Source organism: Phasianus colchicus, chromosome Z, assembly GCF_987193195.1.
Source record: "Phasianus colchicus chromosome Z, bPhaCol1.hap1.1, whole genome shotgun sequence".
NCBI lineage: Eukaryota > Metazoa > Chordata > Aves > Galliformes > Phasianidae > Phasianus > Phasianus colchicus.
Window position 1 is genome coordinate 9,468,214 of NC_143476.1, and position 21,747 is coordinate 9,489,960.

The 21,747-nt window shown below is 42.7% G+C and overlaps 1 protein-coding gene across 13 annotated transcripts in view; it reads right to left on the reverse strand.

Moving 5' to 3' along the window:
* Positions 1-18,266, reverse strand: part of LOC116241205 (uncharacterized) — a 57,776-nt gene extending 39,510 nt beyond the window's left edge. For 5 of the 13 annotated variants that reach the window (XM_090131540.1, XM_090131537.1, XM_090131538.1 and 2 more), the window contains exons 1-5: positions 17,323-18,253; positions 16,810-16,913; positions 14,244-14,332; positions 11,909-13,375; positions 11,503-11,603 (exon numbers count right to left, since the gene is read on the reverse strand). In XM_090131540.1, the coding sequence (XP_089987666.1) occupies positions 13,268-13,375; positions 14,244-14,332; positions 16,810-16,913; positions 17,323-17,804 (783 nt within the window). In that variant the 5' untranslated portion in view covers positions 17,805-18,253 and the 3' untranslated portion in view covers positions 11,503-11,603; positions 11,909-13,267. The other 8 variants (XM_090131541.1, XM_090131539.1, XM_090131536.1 and 5 more) reach the window with 8 other exon arrangements.
* Between the last annotated feature and the right edge of the window lie 3,481 nt (positions 18,267-21,747).

Sequence of the window (21,747 nt, forward strand, 5' to 3'; positions counted from 1 at the left end):
GGGCTTACTGGTATGAGACAGGAAGCTACTGCAGCAGGTGCAGTGAAGGGGCACAAAAGTAACAAAGGAAGAGGATAATGTGACATGAAGAGAAGCTGAAAGAACTGAGACTGTTCAGCCTGGAAAAGAAGAGGCTTAGGGGGATCTTGTTGATGATACAAATTCTTGATAGGAAGGAATGAAGAAGAGGGAGCCAGATTCTGCCCAGTGACAGGATAACAAGTGATGAACACAAAGTGAATACCTGTGAAAGTCTGTATAAATAGGAAAAACAAAACAAAAAAACAACAGTTTTACTCCAGGAGAAGTCAAACACTGGAACAGATTGCCCAGAGAGGTGATGGAATTTCTGGAGATGCTCAAGCCCAATTGGACATGTCTGCGAGCAACACCCTGCCTGAGCAAGCAGTGGACTAGAAAATCTCCCAAGGTGCCCATCCAGAATCTGTGATTCCAATTGAAATTCTCTGAAATTACTCTTCTTGTACCTTTGGGTGCTCCCAGATGAAATCATTAGGAATCACACAACTTCTTTCCCTAATCGGATATAAGAATCTAACACCAAGAGAGCTGTATTTTTCAAGACTGTCGTGTTGTAAGCATTTACACAGCTTCATTTTTCATGTGAAGCTATATTCATTCAATCTGGAGTTTACTTAAGTAGTTTGGACCACACTTCAGAACTTCATCACATCAGTGGTTCCACCCTCACTCTAAAGGTAATGCTGCTTTTCCTGAATACTCTCTGATTTGGCCCTGAGAGCTCACAAGCTACACCTGCTCACTAACTGAAAATACAGCAGCAAAAATTATTTCCTGATTTGTTCGCTTGCATCAGCCCAAGACATTTCCAAACCAAACCCTCCAGGTGGGCTGAGAGGGTATGGTCTATCTCCTCTGGTTCCTGACTATTGAGTCCCACCACGTCAGAAAGTACAGCACGTCAAAAAGTCTGTGCAGTGCTCAAAAGTGAGATGGGGAGAAGCTAGGTTGGCACGATGAGATATTCTGCACAGCCCTTACTAAGCTGATGCTCAGATAAATCCCTGCTGCCTAGTGTAAACTCCTTTACCTTTTACCTCCAGTTACCTCATCTAATGATCCTCTAGTAAGATGAGGTATATCCATTATGCCCTATCCCCCATTCTTCAGGTGCCCTCTGTGCTCTGTCTGAAGTCAACTCAGGCTCTGCAGGTGGCAGTATGTCCTACCTGTTGCTAAGTCCACACGTTCTCCTTTCCCTACCATGACATTGCTACCCAAAGCTTGCACAGTTGTAGAAGAAAAACAAAAGGACAAAAATGTTCTCCAGAAAATAAGTCCCCTTCTGTTAGCCTGGGCTCATGTAAGGGCCAGTCACCGAAGGAAGTTGTCGTAGTTTGGCCAGGTTTGGTGAGAGGGAGCTAAGGGATCTATGGACTGGGAAGACAAAAGGGTGGGGGAAGAAGCAAGAAAACCAGCAGCAGTGAACTAAGGGAAAAACTTCATTTAAAAAATACAGTGGCACAATGTGAGATAATAGAATACGATGGGATTTGGAGTTAATAACTCAAATAAAACAGGAGAGAGTTTACAAAACTGCATTCCTTACTCTAATGCTATAGGAGAGACAGCCAGGAGCACAGAGAGCAAAGAGAGGCAGTCTTGAGACTCCGCCAGTTTTATCTTTTTGTTCGAATGGAAATGGAACAATGAAGTCTTCTGAGAGTTGTAGCTCACTCTTTTCTTCTGAGACCAGGAAACCAGAAATGCTGGCAAGCCACTGAACTGCAGTACTAACCCTTTAACTCCCAGTACAGTGTGATGTTATGATGTGGAATGATTTTTGGTCAGTATAAGACCACAACAAGAGAGTATCTCTTGGAGCTAGGCTGCTTCCTGGGAAGGAGTGCTGTGTGGCCATAGAGCCCCTTTACCAGTTGGGGGAGCACAATTTTTCTTGCTATGATTACTGGTCTACCTGTGAATACTTTGCCCGGTATCTCCAAGAATCTGTCAGAAGCAATTTTGCTTCTTTGTGAGCAGGGCACCTACACTACCTTTATGTTGTGTGTTCAAACAGTGCTAGTCTGCAGCCATGTGCAAAGCCCTACGAAATCATTAGGGAAAAACTTGTGCCAAGACATCTGAAGGCACTTCTCCAGAAAATACAGGTGGGCAAAACACTGTGCACCTTCTCTCTGCCTTTGATCTCTTACTCTGATTCCCTGAGAAGGAAAGTGCAGAGGCTGAAAGGGAACCACAGGGCACTTTGACAGCCCGTCCACCAGTAGGGATGCATGCGGGACCGTGGCTATGCAACATGCCCACAGAGCCACTTGTCTTCAGCTCTGACAGCTACCTGCAAGGCTTGGACTTCAGTGACTCTGAATAGGGTGCTCACTCTTAACTACTGATACACTACAAACATTTCAGATAGTTACATTTAGTACTGTTGGAGCAAAGGTTTACTCTAGCTTCAATACATGGAAAACAGAATTTGCTTATAAGGCCTCCAAGGGTAGACATAATGGCTGCAATAAAATAAATCAGTGATCTACATTTGCTGCTGTTTTCCATCCCAAACATTTCACTGTCGGAGCATAATCAGCTGAGACTACAGATGAGCCTTTAAGAAATTAGCTTAGGAGTTACTGTGCTGTGATCAAGTTACAAAACAACAAGAGGCTCTAATACTTGGATTCAGAGTGCATGAAATTGCTATTCAATGTGAAGAATGATCATTTAATAAACCAACCTACTTGCCTTTCATCTGTCTTCACCACTTTCACCACAAGACTTACAGAAATGTCATTAGAAATTGACAGGCATCTCAGTTCAAACGCAGCCTCCTTCTGTAAGATAACAAATACTTAATTGCCACCCAGGGAGTAGGAATATATTTAAGTTTCCCCCACAGCCTTATGGAGTTTGCATCCAGGTCACCTACGTTCCTATAGAGCATGGAAAGCACAAGGAACAGATGTATAAGTATACACACACACTCAATTCACACCTCTCTACTTCTGTTCATTTTTTTCTCATGTGAACAAATGAAGAACCCATCTGGAGATCAAGGGGAAAACAAACAAAAACTGCACATAAATAGAAGGCATTCTGGGAGCCTGTGTAGCTACTTCTACTATAAACAGTAATTGAATAGATTGTTGATATGGTTTTCAGACTAAGAATTAGAGCCACATTTAACTCTCTTTCAGGCAAAGTCCCTGATCACGAGGCTTTCAGCTTTGCTCTTGTTGATGTTTCCTCACTGAGGAGCAGGAGGCAACTCTATGCTGAGCAGTTCATCAGCAGGATCTGTCTGGGATGGAAGACCCTTTCCCAGTTCGGAACCTGTTTGTAGCTGAATCTTATTTCTCCTCTCCAAAGTCTCAAGACAATACTGAATCCCGTGTTCCTGCACTGCCCTATACTGGTCAAGTGCTCTCATCACCTTATCCAACAGCATGGCCTTAAAAGTACACAGAACTGTGCTGCAGTTCAGCACATACAGGACTGCTGAACGTGACAGGCAGCTTCAGAGACACCCAGACTCGTCTGTGCCAGCAGCAGGAAACAAGGAGCACCCCAGAGCACCTCAACTTTCATCAGTGCCTGCATGTGGGGAACTGAGCCAAGTTCCTAGCTCCATGTGCACACCGACATGAGGACACCTATGTTCAGGAAAGCAATCAACTGGAAATTGAATCTCACTCTTCCTCTGAAATGTTGCAGTCTTCTTTACAACATTTTTAGATGATTGTATATGAACAGGAAAAAAAATCCATAAAGACATGATTTAATTAAAATTTGTCACCTTTGTTTGATCTTAAAGAGCACTTTCTCTATTAACAAATTCAATACATGAAGAAGGAAAGACAATTCAATCACTACAATCTCCACTAGATTTTTTTTTATCTCTCTCCATCAAAATATTTCTAATCCCTTTCTACATCTTTGGTATTCACCCAAAAGCTAATATTAAAATACACCCCATCTGCATTCTTATTTTCATCATTATAGATCAAAAGTATCTAAGATAATCTGTGATCCTGAGCAGATCCCAAGCAGCAGCCCAAATACAAAGTGACGAAGAATAGAAAAAAAAAAAAAGGATATGCAATAACTATTTCTCCTGCTATCATAGAATCACCGAGGTCGGAAAAGACCTGCAAGATCATCACCAATATTTCTCACTAAACCACGTCCCTCAACACGACATCTGAACATTCCTTGAATGCCTCCTGGGTCGGTGACTCCACCACCTCCCTGGGCAGCCCATTCCAGTGCCTGCCCACTCTTTCAGAGAAGTACTATTTCCTAATGTCCAACCTGAAGCTCCCCTGGTGCAACTCGAGGCCATTTCCTCTAGTCGTGTCACTAGTTACGTGGGAGAAGAGGCCGAGACCAGCTGGCTACAACTTCCCTTCAGGTAGGTAGAGAGAGCTATAACATCTCCCCTGAGCTTCCTCTTCAGCAGATTGAACAATGCCAGCTCCCTCAGCCAAGTTGGTAACAACCCACACCACTCTGTTAAAGAGAGGAGCTGCATAATATTGTGGCAGATTAAAATTACTCAAGTACCCCAATAGGCAGGAAGGTAAATATTAAAACTAAAGTCCAATGGGATCAAAAGAACCAAACATGATTTCCAATCGTGCGAATTTTAATTTCATTATTAGGGAGTCCCAAACTTCATGGAAACCAGGAGGATTCACCTCTCAAATAGATTTTACTAAAGGTGTTTTATCGTAGAGTTCTGCACTGAGCTCTCAGGTTTCCTATAAAGCTGCAAGGAAATCTGCCCCTCCAGCAAGTCTGTTACCTTGAACACATCCCATGTCACAGTGCATTTGGGAAGAGTGACAACTGCTAACTCTCCTTGTACACTTGTGTGTGCATTTACCCTAGAGGTCTCCCTGTAAGCAGTAAGCAAAGGCTGTCATTGCTCCAGATGTGTGATAATATGAGATCAGTGTCTGAAGCAGCCTGTCTGACAGTAAATCTCTGCTTTGAGGAAGAAGGTTAGATATCACATGGACTTCTTCATCATTCACACCTGTCACTTTTATTTCAAGCTGTGAGTAACTGTCTTATTTTGTAGGTTTTCTTCACAGCTGCAAAGCTCAAGTCTTTCGCTTCTGCCTTGCTACACATTCCACTGGAGTCACAGATAAGGTGCAAGATGGGCACCTTATCAGATGTTCCCCCAGACAACAGAGGAGATGCAGCCAGCACAGCTGCTGCTTCCACATGGCATTTCTTATCCCCCTTACATTTGAAAAACACAGGAACAGCTTCAGCTGTCAGTGAAGTGCTTTCTGAGAAGGCATACTGTTTTGGAAAGAGTAAAGCCATACTGCCACACTATGTAGTACAGGAGATGAACCAAAGATACACATACCCTACAATTCACACCAAGATTTACTTACATACTAAATAGAGATACAGAGAGTTTTTTAGATGGCTTTCTTAAAGTGACTTCCAGCTCGAGGCAAGGCAAAAATAAGAGATACATAAAATGAATACATAATAAGCAGTTAAGTTAAAAAAAGAAAAAAGAAGAGGGCTCAGATAAGGTCAATTTGCAATAGCTTAATAGGTTTGGGATGAAAGATGGGATTTGTGACTGTGATCAATCTGTAATACTTAGAGTTAAGGTCTACATGAAAATCTTTCATAATGGAAAGACTCACTGGTATGCCCCTACCTTTGTCAGCTGCTCACTTCTTAACTGTATATTGATGATCTTAAAGACAACTGCCATACTCTATTTCAGGCTATGAGTAAATACATGGAGAATACTCAGTACTGCAGTGCTGGCTGTCTTGTTATCTTTTTGGCAAAAAAGGCCGGTGGCTGAATGGTGCCTTTGAAAGACCTGACATTTCCCAAGCGAGCCTGGAAAGGAACACGTTCTATCTTCTTTTCCCTACAAAGTTCCTGCTTAGCCCAGATTTTTGATTCAACAGAAGGGGAATGCAAGCTCATCAAATATGCCTGCAGCGTGTGGCTACAGCTCTCCTGAGCTCTAAACCATTACATCTTTTTCTGCGAAAGGTACATTTGGCATGCAGGTTTGCCCAGGGAATATCAGCTTCTATGTTCTCCTTCATAATTCTATTCCATTTAGTCAGAGCTGCAGCCAAACAGAGAATGCCATGACCATTGCTACAAACATCTCAAATGATCTCTAAGAAGTCAGAAAGAAGATCTGAACTTTGAGAATAACGATGACTAATGATGGTTACTGCCTGAGTTTGTAGCCCCATCATCTGGAAACAGTGATGAAGTGAGAACATACGTGCACACACAGCTCCAGCAATTAGATTTCCTGCACCATAAATTGACCACTTTCAATGGTCATTTCTTTCTAATAACTTGCAACTTTCCATCCTGCAACAAAACATCATCCTTCAACCCAGTAGAGATCTGTATTGCTTCCTTTATGTTTTGAAAGTTACAGTTTTTATGAGATAAGAAGAGGCCAAGGGGAGAAGTTGGACATACTGCTCATTTTCTGCTGAGCCATACCTGTAACATACTCTGTGGGATCCTCTTACTTTCCACAGCATGTCATTTTTAATTGCCATATCATAAAATAGTTTTTAATGCATTGAACATTAAGGGATTTAAATCTCTTTAATGCTCCTGGATGGTAACCTCTCAAGGTTCATACTGAGGCCAGCTCCATATAATAAATAGAATGTGGGCAAAAAAGCAGTAACAGAAATTAATGACAAGTATTGTAGAGAATATGTGAAACACTTGAAATAAGATCTCTAGGAGTTTTGCATTGCCAATAATAAGCCAAAGCAGTAAGTGAGGGAGGAAGGAAGGAGGGAAGGAATATTTCTGTTCTTTCCGGGGTAAAGTCATTTATTACTCTCCAAGCAAAAGGTTTTATACAATTTAATACAGGTCAAGATGTGTGAAATCAAACCTAAACAAGGAAGAACCCACAACAGCAATCAGATGTGCATAGGCTGGGGTGAAGCAGTAAGAAAACCATAGTATCACTGTACTCAATGGAAGGTTAATCTTGAAGATATGAAAGTGCTGTCAGCAGAGGTATATGCAATGTTTCAAAAACAGTAATGTATACAATGCAATATGAGCCAGTCTGGGGAACTTAACAGCTGTCTTATCCTGACTAACTATGCAATTTACAGAAATCTGTGATTATTTAAGAAATGTGGATAGCAATACCTATACTAGCAGGAGCGAATGGGATCATTTTAGCTAACTTGAAGATTTTCCTATCAAATTATCTCCAAAGAATGAAGAGAAATCAAATTTACGTAATTGAGTTCAGCATATAGGTATTTGAAACCAATTAAGGTTATTTAAATCCTTTGTGTCATTAATGAGCGGTTTCAGATAAGGAAAAGCTCTCTCAATGCACCATTAACAAGCCCAGCAACACTTGTGAAATGAGCTGCAGCTTGGACACACATCAGTGCATCAGGTCATACAGGAGGAGATGCCTTTTCAGAGCACATTTTGGCTGTTCTCACAAAACCAGTCAGAAAGCTCCCCATCTGTCTTCTCCAAAGGTATTTTTAGTATCCGAGACAAAGACTTGTTACAAAAGCCTATCAGAATCCTAACAGTTGATAATTGTGGGGTTATTTTATTTTATTAAGGTTATTATTTTTTGCTAGTTTCAGTGACTGAACTAAATGATCTTCATTAGTTTGCAAATATTAGGTCTTGTACCTAAGTGCATGTATTTGTAAGTATCCCAGTAGATATCTATGATACATGAGCACTGACAAGTTCCCATGAATGACAGTGCTTGGAATACCAAATTCATTCTTGCTTACATAAAGGATTTTTTCTAATTCTATTTGAATTATTCTAAATAATACACAATCTTTTCTGCTTGTTATATGGGTAAAAAGGCACGTCACTTGTAACCACTATGCTATTTTGCAATAGCATCTACGTCATCTCTGAAGTTTTGAAAACTTCAGATTCAAAAAGAAACTTCATCTCATCTCACATTACTTACATGCCAACCGTAACTGTTAAGTTGTTCTGAGTATCCCATAGCCAAAGAAAATGCAAATTTTGCATATTTTTCCTTTTCATACATTCTTCCTCAATTCTGAAAGGCATTTTCCATAGAATAACAGAGACTTTTGCGTTCAAGCAAGTCCATCTGTTAAAAGTTAGATAATTTAACAGATTCATCTTCTCAGGCTAAGTTTATACTCAGCAGCTTTCCAGGAGGAGTGCCCAAGTGATCATGACGGCCAAGTTCAAGGCTGGGCAAGCTGTAGTCAAGGTCTCTACCTACTGCAGTTTAACAGTCACATCAAGGCTGAATCAGTCCTTCATCCAGTGAATCAATATATTAAAGCTAGACTCAAACTACAGCAAATCTCAAACGCACAAATGCAGACTTCTGCTCCGACCTGCACAACATCTGAATGAATGCCATAGGGTAAGCGGGTTAGATACAAGTCCTACAAAACTCAAAAAATGAAAGACAACAGTCACAAATCACTCATAATGAATAGGCATACAAGAATTCTGAGAACCTTGATCTTGCCACAGTAAACTCAAGAGACTGGAAACTCTTAAAAAGCACCGTTGGGAAAGTTTTAACAATTCCATCAACAGCAAGACTGTTCCTGACTGCCTGATCAGATTGAAGCAGGGTAGCAATAAATCTCATCAGCTCAGGATGAAGAGGAGGTAGTACTGTCTGGACACCAAAGGAAAAAGAGGACTACATGGAAAAGTTTGCACTTCAATAAATGCCTGGGGAAAAAAAAAAAAAAAAAAAGAGGAAACGACCAAATCTGAGAATAAGGCACAGAGAGGAGTGAATACAGCTGAGATTCATCCAAGCAACAAACTTACGAATGAACTGGTGACGCTGGGGAGATGAAGTCAGCTATGCCACCAAACATTAAGATAGAGATGGTAAACAATACAGAAAACAGAATCAAATGAAACTAGACCTTTGACTTCTAAAACGTCCCCACATAATCACTGCTAAGCTTTCTTTGAGCAAACCTAGAACTATGCCTGCTTTCTTGTTAACCTAGGAAGAAATCAAAGCTCGTAGTCCAGAATAAAGTTTCAAGCCAAACTGGATTACCAAGGTAAAATCAAGAATCTGTAAACAAGGGGAGGAACATCAGATGAAAAGCCAGAAATGTAGTTAAAAGGCAGGCAGTGCCCAGGGATTTGAGATAAAGGGCACAGACTTCACCTACAGACCAGTTAATTGACACTGCACATGCTACTGCAACTGAAGAGCATGGGAAGCCTCCTCAGCCCTCTGACTACTATTAAATCTTGGTAGAGGAGATCCTAATAGAAAAGAAATTAGCTTCAAGCCAATTACAAATGAAAATCCTTTCATTCATCTGTGTTTGCCATGCTGTACACTGATATTCTCTTCCAAATAATAATAATTTGACATTAAATTGGTCTGCAAGGCCCATAATGTGACTTAATTGCATATTAGGACACAGATTTCCATTGCTCTGGCTCCACACCATCAGTTTGAGTCGTGTGTTAAATGCAGCATATTTCAGATCAAAAGCCAGGTGCCTTGACCATGCAACCCCTACCGTGAGTCTTTTACTGAACTCCATGAATCCATGTATGGCTGTAATGCACCCTGAGCCTTCTGAGTTCATAGGATGACACTGTTTAGGCATCTCATACTGCTGCTGAGACCTTCAGCTCCAATTCTATCTATCTGATCCATACTGAATCTTCTTCATTAATTTGTCAATCCATCACCAAGAAAAAGCCCAGTCCCTCTGCACACGGATGCAATAAGGGAGCCCCAGGTTATGAAGGCAATATTTACCAGATGATTTTCTATCCAGATGATTTTTCTCACTTTTACATAGGACCAGCCTGACTTCCTTGCTAGCATCGCAGACGTCACACTGCCAAGGCCTGTCACCTCTTCTGGAAAACACAACTGCATCAATGCTTCTTCCTTGACAGGAGGATAGGTAACAGAAGGAGGCCCTGGCCTTGCCCCATCATCAGTCACATAAGACCTCTACAGAGGAGTTGGGGCAGCTTTCTTGTCGGCTCTGTGGTGGTTGGAAACAGATCTAAACAGCTACAGTTAGAATTGTCTCAAGCTCTCAGGACAATTTCCTTCAAACTGCTCTCCCAAAAAAGCACTTCCACACAGTAAGCCTCAGTAACAGAAGAGGTCTGTCTTTTCAACAGAATTTCTGTTTCTTAGCTAAATGCCATAGCAGTACTCTTCAGAGCAGGAAATCTGCCATAGTGATTGTCTCCAAGCCACAAATACGATCAGGTAGAATAATGCCCTCTGATCTTTAACTTGACACAAAACTATTTACTTGTTGAAGTAGATAGGTAGGAAAGGAGCATTTCAGAAGACCCAGAGCCAGTCATTCACAACCTTTAAACGTGCATCTGCATAATCTGGAGTGTGCGAGCCACAAAAGAGTCGTAAATGGAACCTGCCTTCCAGGAAGAGATGGCAGTTTGACTCAATAAGTCACGCTGCAACTCTCAGCAAAACAGAGCATACACAGCTCAGTGCTCAACTCCTTTCCTGACATTAAAGGCTACAAGTGAACAGAACCAAACGGCTAGAACTGCCGTGGATCTCTGCTCTAGACATCATTCTCACCTGTTGATTCAGTACTGCAATCAAGTTTTAAGTTTCCTTCACAAAAACTCCAGCTCCCATTTAGTACCAGTGATTATGCCACATGGGTTATCCTGCCTTTGTCTAGAAGTACAGCAAAAAGCTGGCATGTTGGGAAATTATCCAAATGGGAGTACCCTTTCAAATAAGGGGTCTGCATAGTGTTGAGCATGGATCAGATGCTTCTTCGGTGCTGCATAACTTGGGGTTCTTAGCATCTAAAGGGACATGAGTTATTTATTATTCTGTCCTTATAGCATTCGATCTAATAAACAGCAGGTCAAATGGTATCTTACAGACTCTGAGTGCCTTTCATACCAGGATCCTAATGGACCAGTACACCCCCAGCACCAAACAAATACACCAGGAGTACAGGACAGAGCAGTTAAATTGTTATCTTCCTCAAAGTACATAAGACACCACATCCCAGAAAGAACAGTACCGCATGGAAGGATTTGCGTGCCTCCTTAAAATAGAATTTCTGCTCTCTAGAATCAGCCATCCAAAAATTAGACATATTATCTTAAGTTACTATTTACATTCCCTATATAAGAGAAAGGAGTGATTAAGGATAGCAACCCATACCCTTTCAAGACAGCCATCTGGGATGGGAAAGATTAAGCTTCCTCTGTAGATGCACTTAGAACGTCCACAGCAGCCAAATCTGATCTTCAGCCAGCTTAACTTCACACCTAACGGTTACAGGTTTGATGTCAAGTGAGATGATTTGTACCCCAGTTGGTACTGACAAGGAAGTCAGAACAGGCTGGAATCAAAGTATTTGAAGGGTGCTTAGGACAAGATAAGTAGAGCCATCTATATTGATACATAAAAATACGGGAATTTTAAGAAATACATACATCCATCTGGTACTGACGATCCATTATTTTGCTATGCCCTCAGTGCTCCACACAGTTCTGCTGGATTTTCTTCATCTTGTAATGAGCGACCCATCTGTGGACTCAAGACCAGAGAAATGTATTGGTAAGGACTGGGAACCAAAAAAATCCATTTTTGACTAGCAACTATTTCTATAATATTATAGGGATGTTTTAAATTCTTTCTTGCTATAACAGAGTGACTGAGTTACTGGCCCACCATTTTCTACTACCTGAGCATCTCCAAATATACTGCTATGCACACACAAGCATAAACAGAGATTATGTCAACCTCTTATTTAAATAAACTTGAATATAGGAACTCAAGAAAAATAATTTATGATTAATGTGGCATTGTAAGTATTTACAGACTCCTTCTCTAGCTTACTTTTAGAACAGAAATTCTTGCTGATGTTTTCATGATGTCCATTCTTACTTCTTGACTTCCATTTTGCCTTCTTGCTTTCAAGAAAACAAACGATAAAATATACTATTAAGCAATTAGTTCTCTGCTTAGATGCCTCTGCTTGCAAGTTGTTCTACTGCAGGATTTCTCTTTACTCCACAATACTACAGTTTGCCAGGTTTTCGTGTTTGCCCTAGATAATTCCCAACTGCAGTGAACACATGCTAGAAAACCTTAGTTATACTGTATAATCAATGAATACACAGACATTATAATTACGAAACACAAGAGAGTTTGGCTAAGCAGATTATTACATACACCAAAGAAAGAATAGATAAGAGTGCTTTCGCTTACCTGGGCTTGCTGTAAAACCCCAAAGAAGGGATCTCCAGAAAAAGATCCTTCCCCACTGGTAGTCAGCTCTTAAATGGGTCTAGGAGAGGTGCAGCCAGGCTCCACTCCTTCCAGCAGCACAGCTGAATTGCCTTCACCTGTGCTCCCAGGGCTGACTCATTGCTCGCCTCAGGTGATCAATCAGAGGTTCAGGCCATTCTTCCCATACATATATACACCACAAAAATCAAACTACAGCTTCAGAAATACATGTAAGCACACTGCTTACACATCCTTGCTTCTCGGCCAGGATGCTGGGTTTTACCCAACCCGAGCTATTGCTCCCCTCTACTCTGTCCTTGTGAGGCCCCATCTGGAGTACTGCATCCCAGTACAGTAAGGATGTGGAGCTGCTGAAGCAGGTCCAGAGGTGGCCTTGGAGATGATGAGAGGACTGGAGAACATTTCCTGTGAAGAAAGGCTGAGGGAGCTGGGCTTGTGTAGTTTGGAGAAGAGAAGGCTCTGGGCAGGCCTTATTGCAGCCTCCCAGTACTTGAAGGGAGCTTACAAGTTTTTACACAGTCTGCTAGTAATAGGACAGGGGGAAATGATTTTAAATTAAAAAGGGGGCAATTTAAGTTAGATGTTAGGAGGAAATGCTGTACCCAGAGGTTGGTGAGGCGCTGGCACAGCTGCCCAGAGAAGCTGTGGTGCCCCATCCCTGGAGGCGCTCGAGGCCAGGCTGGATGGGGCCCTGGGCAGCTGAGCTGGTGGGGGGCAGCCCTGCACATGGCAGGGGTTGGGGCTGGGGGGGCCTGTAAGGTCCTTTCCAATCTAAGCCATTATATGATTCTATGATCTTCCAAAGGTATGTGAAGGTTGACGTGTTTTTGCACCTTTTTAATCATTATAAATTAAACCATTTCACAATGTTAGATTAAGGATGATACTTACTACAATGGTTGTGCAAGAAGTGCAGATATGAGATCAGCCAGGGGCTTTTATCCCTCACCAACTCTTGATTAAGGCGAATGCCAGGAAGTCCATGGAAAGCAGTGACTTCATAAGGTGACAGCCAAAAGCTAGACCCTCAAATAGGAAGGATCTGCATAATTCCTTCAAAAGACACAACAGTCTAGCTGAAGTTTTGGCCCTGAAAGCATTGCCCCAGCAATCTTTGTATTCAGATCTGCAGCAGTGAATTATGGCTATATATTTTTATATATAGTTAAATTATTAAGTTATTAAATTATAATTAATCAAATTAATTAAAAGTGATAGAATTTAGTGTGTTATCATGTACAAGTAAAAAATCCCAGTTGTTATATTCTTCCAGACAAAGATTTTTCACATGCTTTGAACCATTAAAACAAGGACATCCAGTGCTTCCAAGGACAATAACAGCATACACTACTGAGGGATATTTAAGAAAGTGTATAGGTTATTAAACCTTGTTCAAAGCATGCAATTAAACTTAGTGCTATTTTCTTTTCTACTCGGAACTTAATATTCAGATGAAAAACTAACTACCAAATCAAATTATTACATTTCTAGTATTTCTAATGAAGAAACAACTTTCTTTCAAACAACCAACACAGAAGTCTGTTTTTATATATTATCACTCTGAGTTACATTATCCAGTTAAAAATACCCCAGATGTAAGGGAATCTATTCCTTTGAACACAGAAAATAGGCAGTTATAACAATTCAAACAACAAAATGTTCCCTCACGTTACATAAGAAGACGTGAGAAACCAGCAGACCATCTGGCAAAAAAAAAAAAAAAAAAAAGTGTACTTCACTAACTGTGAACTTGTGGAGGCTTTTTTTCTTAGCATAAAACCAGCCAGCATTCCTTTACCCATTAACTATTTTGAACATGCACTGGAAATCAAGGGCTGGCACTGAAGATAAACATGTCATTTTTCTACAAGGGAGACATTACAAAGAAGTTGTTCTTACATGGTAAATAATAGAAACTCACAGAAGAGCAGGATGAAATAGTGCAGTTCTTCCAGTACTTGGCTGTACAGCTGAATACGGACATCAATCTGCCAATCTTCTTTCTAACTTCTGAAGAAAACACAATGGCTCAGCTGTGAAAAGTTTCCTGGACTATCAAGTAACTGGAAGGGAAAAAAAAACAACAACAATGAAGACTGATAATGCTCTGTTTTACCTAACATAGTAATTATAACCTCATATGCTGTTTTATTCCCTCACAATTACTTGGCCCTGTGCAGATGTTTTCAATATATTGATATTACAGTGAAAAACAAGTAGACAAAACAAGGTTTTACCAACACACCTCTTTTAAAAGCCCTATTTATTAGTGTGCCATTTTCAAATTTAGTGATAACATATTTTGAGCTAGGAAGAGAGTCATTATCATGCTAATATCTATTAATCATTGTAATTATGAAAAAACAATTAGATACATGTTGCATCACCTGACTGAATATCCCTATGATGCATCTGTGGTTTACATCTACTGACTTTCTGATTAGCAAAAATAAACCAAATCAAGTAAGACCTCTCATCTGTGGCTTGGTTTCCAAATTATATTCAACACCTAGCACGTATATCTTCTGTTACTGCAGGTCTATATTTGTGCTGTCTATTTTCATGTCACATCACCAAAACCTTTTTTCCTTGAGCTTGTTTTTTTAAGTGTTAAAGATGATGCCTCAGTTAGATGGAGAGCCAGCTCCAGGCACAAGAGATGTACCAGCAGAACCAGAGATACTAGGGTAGCAAAGTACAGGACCCAAACCTCCAGACAACTGAATTCCGGCCATGCAGCATGCACGTAAATGCTGACCAACCAAGTCAAATACTTAGTTTTTAATGACAGTAAATCTTCATGTAGGTGTTCTTCAAGGTACTGTGACACTCGTTTCAAAACTGACTTGTTTCTACCTAATTCAACTCTGTGGCTATTTGTCATTCTGGTTGTCACACTGCTGCAGCACTCTAGTCACAGGCCATAACCTCAGTGACTAAGGACTGAACAAACAGGACACAAAGCTGCCAGGTGGCCTAGAGAAAATGAGTTTTCCTCTAGTCACAGCTAAATAGAGTGGATTGCTGAATGTTTGGAAGAGAGCACCAAAGAGAGAAAACCAAGTTTTAATCTGCTTCTCTGTCTCAGAATTTGGAACTGACTTTGTTTCCTGACAAAGTTATCCACAGACAGCGTGGATAGAGACAAAAAATTTATCCAAAACCCATAGGAAGTTAAAGGCATTGTCTTGCTCCTACCGCACCCCCCCAAAAACAAAACTGAAAAAAAAAAGTTGGAGAATAATGAGAGAAGCTCAGAGAGGATACAGTCCCTGAGGAAGGGCAGGAATTCAGGAAGCAAAGCCTGGTTAAATGTGAGGCAGGTGTCTGATCATTTGAAAAAGATAAGCATACTGATGTGGATCTGAGATTCAGCTGCAGTCAAAGGCTTTAGTGAGAGAAATTCTAGAGAGATGTCAAGGATGGAGGATGGATTGTTGCCATGATGAAATCAGAGGAGAGTTCAGAATACCAATAAGTTTAGGAATGGAATGCCTGGAAAGAAGTTAGAAGGGTGGGGGGAGGGAGGGGTCACAGGTGGGTTTCCTCTGTGTAGGAAAAAAAAAAAACTGAGTGCAAGAAAGGCATCCAAAGACACTAGAATAGATTACATGGAAACAAAATAGAGAAAAGCAAATGAGATGTTTGTATTAGTGACAGGAGGAAAGGAAGAGTAAGTGGCAAGAGACAGAAATCAAAGCCAAGAGAGTGTATAGTGTCTTTTATCATAGAATCCTTAGGGTTGGAACAGACCTTTAGAAGTCATCTAGTCCAACTCCTCTGCAGTGAACAGGGACATTTACATCTACATCAGGTTCCCCATGGTTTAATCCAGCACACTGCCTTGAAAGTCACTAGGGACACAGCATCCACCGCATCTCTGGGCGATCTGTTCCACTGCCTTACCACCCTTACTGTAAAAAAACTTTTTCCTTATATCTAACCTAAATCCATCCTTTTTAAGCTTGAAACCATTTCCCCTGGTCCTATCACAACAGACCCTGATAAAGAGTCTATCACCTTTGTTCCTGTAGCTCCCACTGAGATCCTGAAATGCCACAATCACCTCAGAGCCTTCTCTTCTCCAGGCTGAGCAGCCCCAGCTCTTTCAGCCTGTCCTCATAGGAGAGGTGCTTCACCCCTTGGATAATTCTTATGGCCCTCCACTCAATACAATCCAACGGGTCTACGTCTCTCCTGTACTGAGGACTCCACATCTGGACACAGGACTCCAGGTAAGGTCTCACCAGCGCAAAGTAGAGAGGTGCAAGACCTTGCACTTGAATTTGCTGAGGCTCATGAGGCTCTCCCAGGCCGAGTGCTCAAGCCCGTCCAGGTCCATTTGGTGGCACCCCATCCCTCCGGTGTGCTGACCACAGCCCACAGCTCGGTGTCATCTACAGACCTGCTGAGGGAACACTCAACCCCGCTGCCAATCTCACTGACACAAAAGAACATCAGTCCCAGCAACGTGCGACACCACTTGCCTCCGATCTCCAGCGAGACGTCGAGCCACTGAGCACCAGCCTCTGGGCACCGTCCTGCAGCCACTTCTTCGTCCAGGCTTCTCCTCACAGAAACCACCAAAGCCCTGCGCAGAGAGGGATGTGGGAGCAGGAGAAGCAACGCGGGAGCAGGAGAACACTCACACTGCAGAGGTGGATCTCTAGCACCTCATTTTCCCAGCAGAACCACCCACAGAAGACACAGCCTGGACTAACTGAGACAGCAGCCAGGTTCACATGAAGCGCCGCCATTTCACACAGCGGCCGCCGAGCACAGCAACGACGGAACAGCAGCCCTGCCTGCGTGTGGCAGCTGAGGCGCTTTCGCCGACACAACCCGCAGCTTCCATCTCCACAAGCCGCCCGGTCTGCCGGCGCCCAGCAGCACCCGGGGCTCCGCAGCTGCGGCGTCAGCCTTCCGCCGGGCGCGGCCGCGGCCACTCGGCGCCTCCGGAGCTGCGGCCGCCGGGCCGTCAACGGGAGCCGCGCACTCACCGCTCGCCCGGCGGCGCCGACGGCCGCCCTCGCCGCGCGGTCCCGCGTCCGAGCGGCTCGCGGCTTCTCCTCGTTAAAGCGGCCCGGGCGATCCTCGCGCCCCGCCGCCTCCGCTCCGCCCCCGAGGCTTTTTCCAGGCGAGCCCCGGCGACGTCCCCGCCGCGTCGGCCGCTCTCGCGAGAGCCGCCCGGCCGAGAGCCGCGCGGCCGCTCCGTCGCCTCGGGGAGCCGTGAGTGAGGGAAGCGGCCGGAACCGCGCCGCGCCTCGCGGGCCGTCGCTGCGCTTCTGGCGGGAACGGCTCCGAAGCGGCGAACCTCGGCGGTCGAGGCGTCCGCACTTCGCGGTGATGCCGGAGGACGTGCCGCAGTGTGGGAAGTCTCCACATAACGCTCTGGGACGGCGTCTCGGATAAAGCAGACGTTCTTCGCGGTTGCGGTGGCGGCCTCCTGCAAGCAGGAGAGCCCGAGAAAGCAGGGTTCCATCTTTCATCCCCTCTGCCCGACGCTGCTCTCTTTCTGCCCCGGTTCCTCACAAATACAGGCAAACACAGGAAAAATGTATTTCTGCAGAGTTTAATGTCGCTACAGAAGAAGGCAGTACGTGACAAGTGGTTCATTTGTTCACATCTCACTCTTTCACTAACACTGCAAAATCCAGTGCTTTGTTTTCCAACTGCCGACTGCTCAACCCTGCCAAATACAGAAATGATGCACCGATCTGTAACATGAAACTTGGCTGGCAGTTATCCTGGTCAGCTTTTATCATTTCCACGTAGACTTCATGGGTTTCCTCATTGCTGCAGGTTAATCGTAGGCCTTGTCAGCAATCTGTGTCAGTGGCCGTACGTTCAGGTGTTGTGATGACAGATAATGATGAATGCCCGTGATATCAGAGGTGACTGTTGGTGGTACGGCAGCAGAGGCTGAACCTTCCTACAAATACTCCATTACGTTTTGTTGTCGTGCCAGCAGATGGCAGCAGAGCTGCAGTTTCCATCGAAATCAACAGCAGGCATTACTTTTGGAGCAATGTGTGCGTGACATTCAGCATTTTGGTCTCTTATCTACTTATCTGTTGGTAAAACGTGTGAGTGTTTCAAAAACATGTTTAAGACAGAATTAGTTATGCCAAGGATGAATACACAGCAAGAAAGCTGGCTAAATTCCCAGCAGAATTAACTTTCTGTTTCTAATGATCAGTGAGAAATTAGCTGGTAACACATCTGAGGAGCTGCCAATCTGGGTTTGTCCAGCTAGCTCAGCACAGGTGATACCAGCAAGCAAGCAATGACATAAAAATACTCAGCATGAAGTGCCTTTTGCAAAGAGTTGCCAGAGCATTTCAGATCAGCACAGACTGTTGGGAAGTTTCTATCAGTGCTGTACTATTTCATCAAGGATTAATGTAAGTGCAGTGCCATCATTGCCCTCCATTTACTGAAGGGGCCTCCACACATTCTGGTTGTTGGCAGACACTCAAAGATGTGGAAGGTTTGATAGGTAAAAGAGCAGCTCCCTCCTTTTCCGTGACAGCTCTTTGTTCCTTAAACATCTGTATGTGATGTGTTATACTTTTAAGATGTTTATTTTTTATTTTTCAGATTGTAGAGATTGATGGTTGTGTTTGTTTGTTTGTTTGTTTTTCCCATAACTGACTGTCTTAAAGAAACACAAATAGTTTGAAAACCATTCTTCCCAGAATGCATCTTCTAGGTGACAGGAATAACAGTTCTTATTTAACCTGGAGCTAGAAAGGATGGATAAGGGAACTGGCAGCTCTACACTTTCTTATTTAAAGAAAATATATATATATATAGCTGAAAGGAATCATGTAGTATGTAATGCAGCTATCAATATATCTGGGTGCTTTTTTTTTTTTTTTTTTTTTTGGTCATCTACTGATCTTTCTTGTATTTCAGATTGATCAAGCAATCCACCAGCTTTGCAGAATTATGCCTACCCCGCAAGCCAGAAATGCTTCAAACCCATCAGAAGACATCTGTAAATACCTTGGCACAGCCCTTCTCCAGATCAGCCCAGTGAGGGCTGAAATAACTCATGATTCCAGCTGACAACGTGCTGCTTTCTAACAGACGTTTTGCAGGAAGGGTTCTTTCCTTTGTCATTTGGCACAAACCTTTTCCTGCAGAGAATTAAAAATAAATTTCACTGCCGGAAAGATGTGGAGATCATCAACACTGCGTTGCCTCTTGCTCCCAAAACATGCTGACATGACTAAAAGGTCACAGCACTTCTATGGTACGTTGCTTGATCAACACACTCACATTCACACTCTATTATAAAATGAAAGAAGTTTGTGTCATGGTTCTCCAGAGTGCAGAATTCTGTACTTAGCTGCTAAAAATGAGTGTCTCACAGCTGAACCTTGGCAGAAATCCATCAGGGGAAGAAGGGCCTTGAGGCTGTGCAGCAATGAGGAGGGCTGAGTTCCTCTCCAGTGCTGTTTTCCAAGCCAGAGTCCAAACCAAGAGAGCTTGCAGCACTGGAGAATGAGCTACAAACGGCCATTTGAAGCATCTCTTCAAGCACTTCTCATCTGCCCAGAACAGAAGGCCACAATCAGTGTTAATTCTTTTTCAGGCAGCATGGGATTTCTGTCTGCCTTGGTATGCAGCAAAGACACTGGACTTTGGCTTTTAATGTCTCACAGTGATTTTCCAACAAGAAAACAAAGGAAGAAGAAGTATAAAGGCTCCTTGTGCTTTGGTAAATCACCCAAGCAATCACAAGTGAAGATGAGAATGGTGAAAGCTCACTGCTGATGTACCGAAATCTTCATGTGCTATATCAAACCTGCAAGGAATGCAATGGACAAATGACAAGCTCACGTCTCTCTTCTGACAAGGTTTTGGCTGCAGTGACAGCCTTCTTTCTGAGTCAAATCTTACCATCCTCCCAGCAACAAGCTCTACCTGCTGAATGGCATATTGCTGGGAGCATCCTTCCACAATCCAGTAATGGTCAGAACAGAACTGTGAGCTTGATTTCTTGGAAAATCAGGCTGTGTCTGAATGTATTCCAGCACAGAGCAGGAGAAGAGACGGCACTGAGCAGCATGGCAGCAGGTAAACAAGGCATCGTGTGCACTTTAGAAAGTAGAGCTTTCCTGTGACGGGCAAGGGAGCAAGATGGGGGAAGATGGATGGAATCAAAGACTGCGGCCCTTGGTGGGAAGGGAAAAGCTAACTTCAGTGTGGGACACAAGCAATAAGGACAGGATTTGGAGAGTTTTCTGCTTTCTATTGAGGTGTTCAGCACCTCACCACTCTTAGAATTTTTCTCCTAGTATCGGATCTGACTGTGTGGGTTCCAAATGCCCCAGGCAGAGGAATAACTCAGTTTGGATTCCTCTCACATGTAGTAGAAGAGGGCAAAGGAAAGGCAATCTGCAGACACCATCTCCTCCAGCAATTTGTAAACCTAGCAGATCTGCCCCATGCTTTATTTATGAGTGAGTGCAATAGAACATTTGGCCTTGTGTCAGCTGGAGGAGCTGACTGCTGAACTGAATGGAAGATTTCAGTTTTTCCTTTCAGCCATAGAGATAATCAAGCAATCTGAGTCAGAACACGCTGGTCTTCCTTTACAGTTACACAGTTTGGGCCCTGATGACTTCAGCTGTTGAAAATAATGCAGCCTAGTCACCTCCTGGGACGGTGACAGCAGTGGAAATGTGAAATTGCTGCCTTCCCTTTTCTTTTTCATGGTTTAGACTCTAAGGTTAGTGTTGCTAGCTAGGTTTGTCATGTTTCTAATGTTATTAGAAATGTAGCAGCAGAGCTCCAGATAGACACCAAAAGAAGTGAAGCTTCTATCTTCATGTGGGCTGGACTCTTAACTGTACGCTTTTTAATAAAGGAGATTATTTTGTATGCCAGCATTTTCTACAATAGAGATTAGTGTGTGTAATACTTTCCATGTATCATCTTTCCTCCTTTCTCACATGAGTTACTCCCCTAAACAGAAAGTTTGATAAGGGCAAACTAAGAGTTACCTGAAAGCTGCAATAACTGATAAGAACACATCAGCAGAACCAAAGCGTGATTTCTCTTCTGGAGGTTTTATTAGAAATGCAAGTATTCTGCTGTTCAGATAGAAAATCCTTAATAAATCTCTGCTGTCAAATCATATTAGTACAAAAACTGAGATGGTAATGTCTCAGATTTTTTTTCCTTTAAAAAGCCAAACGGTTGAGCTCAATACAAATACCTGTAAGTGACAGAGATTTAATATTTAAGCCAGCATTTAGTGAAGAAATGCTTAAGCAATTCAAATTCCATTATTTTAAAGTTATTCTCTCTACTCCTAACTAGCCTATTGATATTGGTACAATAAGATGTGCAGTACTTTCAAGAGGTGTGTTTTCTTTATTTTCCTATGTATTTATCACTTTATTTTCATTTCA